At 45.0% G+C, this 12329-nt stretch overlaps 1 protein-coding gene across 2 annotated transcripts in view; it reads right to left on the bottom strand.

The window, feature by feature from the left end:
- Positions 1-418: 418 nt before the first annotated feature.
- Positions 419-12329, bottom strand: part of ABLIM1 (actin binding LIM protein 1) — a 182280-nt gene continuing 170369 nt past the window's right edge. For both annotated transcript variants that reach the window (XM_061191323.1, XM_061191388.1), the window contains 7 exons: positions 11940-12051; positions 10139-10203; positions 9442-9502; positions 8652-8659; positions 7736-7810; positions 6575-6655; positions 419-5450 (listed from right to left, as the gene is read on the bottom strand). In XM_061191323.1, coding sequence (XP_061047306.1) covers positions 5337-5450; positions 6575-6655; positions 7736-7810; positions 8652-8659; positions 9442-9502; positions 10139-10203; positions 11940-12051 — 516 coding nt within the window. In that variant the 3' untranslated portion in view covers positions 419-5336. The remainder of the gene's footprint in view (positions 5451-6574; positions 6656-7735; positions 7811-8651; positions 8660-9441; positions 9503-10138; positions 10204-11939; positions 12052-12329) is intronic.

The raw sequence follows: 12329 nt of genomic DNA, 5'->3' as shown, positions 1-12329 counted from the left end.
CACTGCATTCTAGTTTCTTAGTAAAATGGCCCAACTCACGGCGACGGCTCAGAAGCTCCTGTCCTCAAACGTCAAGTCCCCAGCCTTGCCTAAGTGATCAGACCATTGCTGCTCTGTGTCACACACAAAACTGAATACCAGCTAGGCCAGCACAGTGCAACAGCTCTATTAAATTTTTTTTTCTTTAGTTGACTTGGTCAATATGGTCTGGGTTATTGGGCAAACAGTTCTGGAATATACCACTGCTATCTGATGCATTTTCCCCTCTAACCTGCCTTCCTACGTGATAAAAGTGCGTTCCCAGGACTTTGATTTTGATTTTGTTTTTGTCTTTAGAAGTTGGGCTGGCACTTTTTCAAATGGGACAGACCTTTAAAGGGAGCAGGGGAACCAGAAAGGAAACACGGTGTGGAGGCAGTTACGCATAAAGCACACACTTTATTCACTGAGTTGTGAGGACAACAGTGACGCAGGACAGTGGCAGAGGGGCGGCAGGTGCTGATTTCAACAAGAGTGTGGAGCGCGTCGGGTGTCCTAAGCACAGTAACGCAGGCCCAGGGCCATCCCACCTCTGCACACTGGCACGTGGCATTCAGGATGCCGACCGATATCCACTCACTTTCACGGGGGACATGATACATCTTTTAAGCAGCAGTTCCTCCAAATATTTGCTTTCTTGTTTCTGGAAGGGGAAGGGAGGCAGGAAGAACAGTATGCCTTCCAACACTTGAAAAAAAATTCCATTAAACCCAACTTAAAAAGGAAAGAACTGCAAAAGCTTCGATGCAGGATTGTCAGCAACTCACAGAAACCACACATGTTTATTACTGGACAGGTCTGTACATAACACCCCAAAAGAACACCAATCCTGCGGACATTCGTCTTCTCTTCCGTAGGGTAAAGAAACATACACATATACAATCACTAAGTGGCTCATTGCCTTTCTGAATGTTAGTGGATGCAGTCTTTTCCTCTACCTTTGGCAAATGGGCTCAGAAAGCGACTCATGGCATCGTCACTCTTGGGAGAGACTCTTTTGGGAAGAATTTTATTTAATGATATCAATCGCCACTCAATTACACAAAGCATCAGAAAAGATAGGGTTTAATTTTGCTGTGTACACATATATTGTTTAGAAAGTTTTTCAGCTTAAACTGACCACCTCCCCCTTTCCTTTTGAGTTTGCCATAAATGAAACTTGCCCCAAATGAAAAACACAAAGATCCATATGCAAAGCGTGTCAGTCACTATCTCCCCACTACTCCCTGGGCAGCAAATAGAAAGACAGTGATTTTTTAAAATGCCAAAGTCAAAGTTTCTCCTTCTTTCATTACAACATAATTGGGTAGTTCCCTTAACGCACATCACCACTATGAGGTGTCATTACGAACCTCAAGCCTGAAATGATCTCTTTTTCTGAATAGAACGTTCTTCAAAAGGGAGTACTAATGAGTGAGTTTTAGGGCATCCTGACAACACTCGGTTTATCAAAGGAAAATGGTTTTACAAGTCAGATAAAATCAAGGCTGGCCTAGGAAGTAGATTCAACAGTGACCGGAAATGCAGATGCGGTGATTTGTAAAAACTGAGCTTGCTGCAGAGGACGCAGAAGGGTTGATGGCACAGAGTTCACCTTCCTTCCACCATCTTTCCTGACAGTCAGAAAGAGGGCTCTGGGAGCCCACAGCCTGGAGGGTCCCCTGCCCCTTCATTATGCAAGAGAACGCTAACATCAAGTTTGCTTTAAAGAGTTTCTTAGAAAGACCTACCTAGTCAAGAGTGGTTCATTTGAATTTTTAAACTTGCAAAAGCATAGATATATATATTGTATAATCATCTAAGGAGCAATTCTTTAGAAAAAGGTGTTTGCTTTAAAGTGTAAAGAAATTAGATGAAAGTTTTAGAAACATTTCTAGCAAGACTTTTCCAAGTGGAGTTGATTGACATCACCAGATGGAGGGGATAGGAGTTGAAAAGAGCATTGTTCCAGCCTCACCTCGGAAGAGGAAACTCAGCTTGGAAACAACAGAATGGGGAGTTGGGGAGAACTGGGGAGACTAGAGGACATGACAGATAGAAACTACTTTTTCTTTTTTTTCTTTGCACCTTATTACCCATTGTCTCTAGCTTTTCTGTTCAAGGTTTCAGGGAACAGGCAGTTTATCTTTTGTTATTGAAGGAGTCACATTAAGAACATTTCATAATGAACCCAAACCAAAATGTAGATACCTAGCGAGCTGGACAAGCTTCCAAGCGCTCTTTTTATCTCAACATAAATCACACCAGAAGACTAAATGGTATCCTGGCTTTTTTGGAAGAAACTTTAAAGGAAGCACTGACTTTCAGGTCATCATAGAGGCCTCTTCATGCAATCAGCCTATGCTTCAAGAATCACTAGTAAGCCCAATGCTCAAAAATGTAGCCCTTTATGTATGCACTAGGGAAGCTTGCCATGTGTATACTTCCTTTCCTAGAGTAAACAATTCTCATTAATTTGACTGTGTTAACAACTGGAATTTTTTTATGCGGGGCAGGGTTCAAGCAGAGAACACTGATTTCCTGTGTAGTGACCTGGACATTTTCGGGGCAAGCATGCTGAGCCCAGTTCAACAAAACACACAGGGCGTTGTAGCCCACTGATTCAATTTAGCAGTTGGAAGAATCAGGTTGCCCTGTGACCCATGCCCGTGGCTGGAGCCTTCTGCTGGGGAGTGGGGTTGGGAAGCCCACCCTGCATTCCCAGTGCCCCCTTCCCTAGAGCACAGCACTGCTCTGCTTGCAGCCAGGAAGCTACTGGCATTTTCTGGCAAGGCATTTTTGCACGGTGTAGTTTAAATTAGCTCATACACTTGATATGGAAAGAAGCTATTCCGCCCCCCCCACCCCGCCCCAAGATGGATGCCAAACTGAATTCAAAGGTTACAAGAAAAGTAGAGTTTCATTAGTGGCGGCAAATTTAGGGCTCAGTTCTTTAACTATCATCGCCATTTTTCTTACACTGACATTTAATCTGCAAGTACGTGGATTATAACTCATTAGCCGATGGAAAAAAAAACCTCTCCTCCAGCCGAACCCTCGGATACGTTTGGCCATCCTTGTTGTTGGTCGTGGCAGGGGAACACTGGGACTACACCATGGCCCTCACCCCTCACACTTTGCCAGAGCGAAGCAAGGATTAGGACACACAGGCGTTGTGCCCAGGCTGCCCATGCAGGAGAGGTCACAGAAGATGGGACAGCGGATGTACTGAATGAAGCAAGAGGCAACGGACAGATGAAGGGGCGAAACTGTGGGCTGCAGTCTGCCTTCAGTCCAAGGAGCTGGTCTCCTCACATCCACCTCATCAGAGCTATTTGCTAAACACGTTAGTAGGTCCAACACACACACACACACACACACACACACACACACACACACACGTATTTGTGAGAACAGTCCTCAAACATTCAGCGTCTAGCAAAGGTCAGGCAGGTTTAGATTCCCTCGGGAAGCGCACAGAATACTATAAAGCAATTGCAGTATTCACTACAGCACCCGGTTGCTAGAGTGTGTCACAAGCTAGGTCTGCAGTACAAGGTCAGAAAGAATATTCTACTTGCTTTTTACCACTGGCATCAGCTACTAACTCATTCTAATACTTGGCGCCAGCAGGAAGAATTTCTGAGCTTTTATTATTAGTGGCATACGCAGGTGAATTCAGATGTTTTCTTCTTTGGCTTTAAAACAGAGTTTAAATTCTTAAACAGAGCCCCAAAGCATGAGAATAAATGTGACAACCTCCTACATGTGACTCACGTCCTGTCTGAGTCTCAGCCAGAGGCTTTCAGGAACCATGGTGGGGTCTTAAATGCAAGTTTTGGGGTAATCTTCGGCTCCAATGTGACTCTTGTGTTACTGAGCTTGAGGACTCTGGTGAGATGTCCTGCTGTCTACACATAGTCTGACCCTAGGTCTGCGGTCTTCGGTCTGATGCTGACTTGAGCTACATCTGTCATGGAATATGCTGGCTTCTAACCAACACCCTTCCACAGGGGACCTGGTGGCAGGGATGCAGTTAGCCTCACTCTTGACCTTTGAGTCATGTGCACCTGTGCAAATGTCCCTGAGGAGCTGCAGCACAGTGGGACAAACATTCGAGCAGGAATGAAATTTAAAAGCACATGCAGACTCACCAAACTGCCCTGGGTGAGTGAAAACGCATAAACACACACGTGCAAACCAGGAAGTCAACAGAGCTAGGCAAGAAAGAAAGCTCAAAAGACCAAATTAAATCAGTTTGAGGCAATCTACCTTGGAGTTGCAGAGATTTCAAAGAGAAAAACATGCCTTTCCTTAGCCTACTACTGAAAAGACCTTTAAAAAAACCAAAATCAGCGAGGGCTTGATGTGATTTAGAGGATGCCAGATAGAGAGCAGAGTTTGCTGGGTGGGAGAACTTGCATTGAGAGGAGACAGAACTTTTGTTTTTGGTCAAGACTGCTATGGCCTTTGGACAAAACTCACCTAACAGCATACAACTGGGCCTATCTGGAGACAATCCCCCTTTCCTTTCTTTGTAAGAATGGAGGGCTGTGGGGCTGAGACATCTCCTGTCCTTGGTGGGGAGGAACACACTTTCTGAAGTAGAAAAGGGTTTAAGGAGAATTTTCATTCACTCCTTTTTCCTCTCTTTCTCTTAATTCTTTTTTCTTTTTAATAATAGGCTAAGTAATTTGCCAATCAGGTCCTAGCAAACAGTAGGGAACAAGGAGCATGTTAAAAACGACTTTGGTGGCTATTGAAACAGAGCTGCCGGGGGCCCCGACTCTGCTTTCCCTCCTGCTGAAGCCCAGGCAGGGCTGCACGAGGCCAGTGAGGAAAGGTGGGGCAAAGGCTGCTGCCACATGGATCTATCCCTCAGGCTCTTCCTTCTCAGCCGCGGCGCTACGTAATAAATATACTCGTACTTTGGAATTATTACAACTGCTTTTGTCCATGCGGCATCCTAAGGGCACTTGCTGGCTCTTACCCATACAGTCACACTATTATTGAATAACAGTTGAAAGAAAACAAAAGTAGCTCCTGCTGTGCACAAAAGGTGATGGAAAAAGGTCACACGTGAACACTACTGTCAAGGGTGGGAACACAGACATTTCTACCCCACTGCTTCTGGGCGAATGTTGCCATGGGCTGGCCCAACATTTGGCTCATGGGTGTTTTAATCAGATTTTCCCTTTTGGTTGTTGCTGAGGGACAGTAGTTTGCAAATTCTCCAATCAAGTTTGGGCCTTAATACAACATCCTATGTGTCACCGCCATGGTCAGTCCTTTTTCTAATTGCTGTCTATGTGTGGTACTCAGAAGAGTTTTGCTTTTTTCTTCATGTCGTTGCGTCTCCAAAGAGGTAACTTGTCAAACTCCTGGATGGACATTCCAAAGATTTCCCGAAACACTTCTGGGGCTAAGTGGCGCTGTGATGGGAGAAGAGAACAGTGGTCAGTCCTGACGGCCACATGGATGACCTTGAGAGTTGCTCTCCAGTTTATAAGTAATTGTTTTGAAGAGCAAGGCAGAATGATGGAAGAGGAGTTTATCTCTGAGGCTTCTTAGCAGGCACTGGACCCAGTGGTTCCTTACCTGGCCAGGCCAGGTGAGGCACCCTTCCTACCAAAGAAAAGAGCTGGTGGAACATTAATGATGATCGTAGTAACACTGAATGGCGATGGGGCACGGTAAGGTGATTCATTATGCTGGAGGTGACTCCACTTCAGGTCCTTGGGACGCTGAGGAGATGCAGGGAAAATGGACCAGAGCAATAAGAAAGCCAGAAAGAGACTTCCAGAGTGGTCCTTTGGCAGCCCTGGGGCTTTTTCCTGGCTCAGCAGTGGGCATTCAGGTGGATGCTTGGTCTACTGAGGAGACCAAGAACTTCAATCTCTTGTCCGCCTAGTAAAGTTCTCTTAGGATAGTGGAGCCTTTATTCTCTGTGCCAGCCTGACCTCACATACAGATGTACTGCTTTTTGTCAGAGAAAATTAATGATTCTTTATGAGATTAGCAGCCAGAGTTTTTCTTAATTAAAACCATTCAGATGGAAAAGCACAAAGATCAGTCTTCCACATCTAAGGAGGTCTTGGGTATGTGTACCCAGCTAACCCTTTGACAAGGAATGTGGAAACAGCCAAGAGAGGAACTTGCCTAGTACACACCTCTTTATTGAACGCTCCCTCCCCAATCTCAACAAACTCAACCCAGCCTCAGAGAAAGATAAGGATTTGGGGGTATCTGAAGAGTGATGGAGACTCCATTCTACATCACCAGCCATAAATTAGGGCAACATCAAATTTCCAAAGAAAATGACTAAAATCATACTGCATCTCCTGGGTTGTTCTTCTGAATTTTACCATACATTTTTATGCTCATCTCCTAAATACAAATTTGGGTTTTCCTCCAAGTTAGCTTAGTTTAACCTAGGTTGATCCTTTTTATTTTTTGCCTTAACTGGAACATTTCTTAGGGGAAGATTGTGGAAAATGCACAGGAATATGCAGTTGGGACAAGCTTTTTTGTGTGTTTGTTTGTTGTTTTTTTTTACCTCTAGCCTGGTTCTGTCCACGTCTCTTAGGATTTTGCTGCGCCCTCTGTTGGTCACCATCAGCATTTCATATGGAAATATCTGAGAAGCAAAGAAAAACACCTCTTCTAGAATTCTTCTAGAATACTGCTGTCCATTTTTTTTTTTTTTGGCCATGTGGCATGTGGGATCTTAGATCAACTAGGGATCGAACCCGTGCCCCCTGCAGTGGAAGTGTGGAGCCCTAACCACTGGACCGCCAGGGAAAAATTCCCACCGCTGTCCATTTTATTAACGAGCAGAAGCTACCTAAAATCTAAGACTCCCAAGATAGAGCCTCTAAGACACTATGATTAGAGTATTAGAGTGATGGGTGTTCCTCACTCAAGTCTCCAGCAGACAGGGGCAGGTTCCTATACATTCCCAATACCCACAAGTGTCTCATGCGGCACTGTGCCTCTGGAGGGCGTTGCTGAGTAAAGGAATACAGCTTACTACGTACTGGGGATGAAGGTAAAAATTAGAAGAGAATTGAAATTATAGGTATATGTTTTACAAGGCAGTACACATTTGCAGGGTTAAACCATCTCGTTCCATGACCAGCTCATGAATCCAGGGAGCCCTGCAGCCCCAGAAGCAGTGTTTTGGTAGATGACATACTGAAATAAGCCCCAGTTACAGTCACCAAGGAGCACAGCCCTTGGATACCTTTGGAGTCACAGGATGTTCTGGAGCTGGGGCAACCAATCATCCCAGTTTGCTTGGGACTGAGGAGGATCCCAGGATGCAAGACTTTCGGTGCTATAACCAGGAAAGTCTTGGGCAAGCTAGGGTGTGTTGGTCACCCTATCTGGAGGGGGCTGCAGCTGCTCCACATGGAGAAGGCTTTGCCATGCTCATGGCAGGGGCCAAGTAGATACCGAGGTCATAGGAGAGAAGTGCTGGTACTTCACTGGGAACACACAGCACCAGACCCGGTGAGGGCTTAAACCTGCTGACTTGGTGTGACAAAACCCACAGAGTGGAAAGATGCTTTATGACACGGCTTGCCTAATGCACTGGCCTGGAGCCAAGTGGGTCTCAACCCTGAAAATGGTGAAAAAGATAGAAAATCAAATCTTTTTAGGGTTATGTCCCAGTTTCATCCCATGTGAGAGGAAGGAGAAAAAGAGCCACACTTGCCTTTGGTTCCAACATGTTAGGCATGGAGACGCCCCGGTCCATCCTCATTCCAGGCATGTGGCCATCTGGGAGGGTCTGCAACAGAAATGCAGGTTTCAGGAGCAGCCCATGGCAGCATGGGGAGCTGAGGGAGAGCTCTGTGGGCTCCTAGACCTCCCTGTTTGGGTCTCAAATCTTCACTGCCATTTTAGAGATGTGTCATCTTAATTACCATGGATTTTTCAAAATGAGCTCCTTGTTACATAAAAGCAGGGATAGTGGGAATGCTGCTCTTTTATACTCCAGTTGATGAAAGATTTTGGCTTAATAACTATTGACTAATCCCTGAATGTAGGCTGCACGTGTTAAAGTATATGGTACGTCAAAGAACTGCCAGGTCTATGCTTGGTTTGTTTTTTGTTTTTTTATTCTAATCTTAGCTTTCTTTGCATTTTTCCCCTTTTCTCATTCTCCATTATCATTTTACAAGGTTTAGGTTCTAGGAAAAAAGGAATGGTACCACAGCAGCTCTTTCCTATTGGCCAAGACAGGGGTTTCGTTTCATCTGTGACCACACAGAGGAGGGGAGGGCCTCAAGGAGTGAGTGGTTATAACTAAAAGAAAAAGCAACTGCATGTGTGTGGACCCTTGATGCTGGCCCACTTCCACCCCAGAGAGGACTCTCCAAAGGCAGAGCAAGAGGGTCCTCTGACACCTGGTCTGGTTCATGCAGGCCTGCAGGACCAGCTTGACCTGGGCGCCAGGCATGCCTGCTGCTCATGGCTCCTCACATCTGTGGACTAATGATTAGATGGATCAACCAAAATCAGGGTCCTCTCAACAGAAACCCTTCCCTGGAGCTGCAGAAGAACATGTCTGGATTGTGAAAAGGCTGTTTTGCTGGTGTGGCCAACTTGAGAAAGACAGTGTTCCGTACCTGGTAGTCTGGAAAGGAAAGAAAAAGAAAATCTCAGAAGGGCAAGACCATAGAAAAATATGGAAACATCAACAGAGAGTATATCCTATTGCAATTCTCCAAACATTCCCCAACAAGCCACGCTCTCCTGGCTCTGGGTGTCTGCGCACACAGCCTGGCTGCTCCCTGAAGCTGGAAGATGCCTCTCTGGTTTTAGTTATCAGTTTAAACACCCTTCCTTGGGGAAGCTGACACCCTGAAGGTGTTTCTCCCTTCTCTCTGCATCTCCGACCATAGCATTTATCTCACAGAGTTTCTCTCTCTCTTTCTGTCTCTGTCACATGCATTTTTTATTAGTTATCTATTTTATACATATTAGTGTATGTATGTCAATCCCAGTCTCCCAGTTCATCCCAGCCCTGCCCGTCCCCCTCTGCCCCCTGCTTTCCCCCCTTGGTGCCCATACATTTGTTCTCTACATCGGTGTCTCTATTTCTGCCTTGCACACCAGTGCATCTGTAGCCACATGCATTTTGAAGGTAGGCCCATGTCTTGCTTATCACGGTACTTCCAGGGATCTAATTAGTGCTCAGCACATAGTAGGAGCAATGAATTCCCTCCTACAAACTCGCTTCTTGTGGTCTCACATCAGGAGAGATCCTCTGGGATTTTAATAAATGCCCTGATGGCTCAGAGGACAGATGTGATCTGACCATAGGATGTGACACAGCCTGAGCCCAGCCAACATGCCTGTGACAGTACAGCCCCTTCTCCCCCTTGGTCAGCCAACACCCGGCCGCAGGGGCCTCACCTCGCACTCCCCCGCTGACATCCCCATAGCTGTTGTACTGAGCAAAGTCTGTAGAAACAGGCTGAAATGAAGAAAAACACACCATTAGAAAATCTGCTCCACAGTACTCATTTTGGAGTCAGGTGAAAAGGAAGATAGGATTTACAAAATCCGAAGAATTCCTCCCAAGCTGAATTCCTGGACCCCTATTATTTTTCCTACGTAGTTCTTCTTCTATGAAATACCTGTGTTTTGTGGTATATCCTATGCTACTGCTCAGCAGGTCCTTGGCAAGCAAGTATCTCTTGCTGATAAATAAAAACACATTTTTCCACATCACAGCTACACAGTTACACTTGTTCTATGCTTTGTGGGGAGGGAGGTTGTAACAAACTTTCCTGTATCTTTTTACAGCAGAGATAATGGCTCCAGTAATTACTTTTTGCTTGATTGTAGAAATATTTGGCACACAATTAATCTAGTCTTCCCATAAGCTTATACAGGCTATTTCATCTAAAGTCAATTTCTCTTTCTCTCAATAGAAATATCTTACTTTGCCTGTAACTCAAAGTGATTTACCAGGAGAGCAGGGTGATTACAATTTTCATTATATCCAACACTGAGATCATACTGTCAGATGTATTCAGACAATACATCAGCACTTCAACCAGGACTCAAGAGGGAAAAGACTCAGAAACGAGTAACTGAGAAATCTCACCCGGTGAAGCCCGTTTTTCCCATAGCCTGGGAGAGATGAGGTTTTCGATGATAGAGCATGTGAAGCTGAATAAGAGAAATAGAAAAAAGTAATTGTTAGGAACTGGAAGTCCAATTCTTTCATGAAGTTGGCAGTGTATCTTCTACCCTACAGAATAGAAGATTTAGAAAAAAACAATCCAAACATTGGGCTCAAATGTTCACAAAATACCACCATATTTGGGTGATGCAGGGAATGGGTGGGCAGTGAAATTTTTGAGGAGGGGTGGGGAAGGAAGAAGTGCTTGGCATCTCTGAATCCTCAACACAATCCTAATAATGATGGTAGTATTTCCATTTTACAGGAGAAGAAATAGGGGCTAATAAAAAGTTAAGTATCTTGCCCACGGTTTCTCAGCTTGTAAAGATATAAGCAATGATCTAAACCCAGGGCTACTGGGATACACAGGCCCAAGCCCCAGTTGGTATGGCAGCGATAACTGATCTGGAGGCCTACACTTAAGTTACCAAGATCTACTGGCCAACCACAGTTGTACTCCTGGGAGGCTTGGGATAGGGTATCCCATTGATCAACAGCATGGACACCTCATAAACTGCTGGGCTTTGGAGGGAGTAGACCTGGGCTTGAATTTTGGCTCTGCAACTTAACACCTCTGCATCCTCGGGCATGGTATTCCATCTTGTTAAGTCTTCATTTCTTGACCCATGTAGATACAGTGCTATTTATTCTTATACAACAGAATTGCAGAATTGGAAGGAACTCTAAAGATTACTAAACTACCTAATCCAAGATCAATGCCAGTGACACATCTATGAGAAGTAGCAGGGCATTCCAGTTAAGGGTATGGGCTCTGGGGTTATAATACCTGGACTCCTAAACCTTAGTTTTGGTAGTTATCAGCAATGTGACATTGGGTAAGTTACTTAAACTTCCCTTTACTTGTCTCCTGATCTACAAAATGGGGAAGATGATAATAATCATAATATCATCTACTTCATTGGTATGTTGTGAAGATTAAATGAAATAATGTTTAGCAGAAGTGTTTGCATAGGAAACACTAAACACATGTTTAAAGGAATCCTCAGGAGAGAAAATTATGCACTAGTTCACAACATGTGAGAAGATATCTTGTGGGTTAAAAGAGAACAGGCTTATGACAAGTATAAGCAGGGGAAAATATACCGAAAGACTATTTCAGCCCAGTATATAAGTAATCTCTTTCAAAAGTATCAACAACAGCACTGTTAGCCCTCAGCTCTTATATTGAATATACTAAAGTCATAATACTTTGAAAAAATTGTCCATGCTCTCTACAGTTAAAAAGCATTCTGTTCTTGGACTTCCCTGGAGGTCCAGTGGTTAAGACTCTGTGCTTCCACTGCAGGGGGCACGCGTTCAGTTCCTGGTTGGGGAACTAATGTCCCACAGCACAACCAAATAAAAAAAAAAAATTATAAAAAGCATTCTGTTCTCTATGAGGATTTTCTTTTTGCCGCTTCCCTCTGAGATGTACGTTCTAGAAGGTAGACCCAGCACAAGGGAACTGACCACTCTTGGTTCTTGAGACCCTCCAAGGGCTCCCCCTATTTCCAACAGGAAGGAAACACACATTTAAGGAAGAGCCGTGGCAGGCTCTTAAGCTAAGTTGACATGACATAGGATTCCTACACTTCCTTTCCTATGGAACACTCTGCAGATTCCACCAGAAACCACCCTGCCTTTCCTGGAACCGTCAAAATAGGCTCTTTGCAGGCAGGTGGCCAGCTCCTGGCTCAGGGAAGGCGGTGGGTCTGCTGCTCACCTGAGTTGATGGAAGAATCATAGCGCCCGGCGGCCAGGGAGGACCTCTCCCGGCTCTCCCTCTCCTTCTCCATCTCTTCTTTCAGTATCAACTGGCCCAGGCCCGAGTTGAGCTATTCACAGAGAAAAGAAAAATGAAAGCGAAGCCCGCAATTACTTTTAGGGAACTGCAGTTTCTTTTTAGGAGGTCCTGCAAGAAGTTCCTGACTCTGGAGAGGGCTAAGGCATATTATCCCAGAGCCTGGTGGCTCCCCAAAAGGTCAGCCAGGTTTTGGACCTTGAACCCACCATAGTCCCTTCAATGTCAAGGCTCTGTTGCCCTAAACCAGGTTCCACATCAGAAGAATGTTCTCCCTCCTTTGCCCTCCCCACAAAGCGCCAGCAGGTAGGC

This window comes from Eubalaena glacialis, chromosome 1 (assembly GCF_028564815.1).
Source record: "Eubalaena glacialis isolate mEubGla1 chromosome 1, mEubGla1.1.hap2.+ XY, whole genome shotgun sequence".
NCBI lineage: Eukaryota > Metazoa > Chordata > Mammalia > Artiodactyla > Balaenidae > Eubalaena > Eubalaena glacialis.
This window is presented reverse-complemented; position numbering and strand designations above follow the sequence as displayed.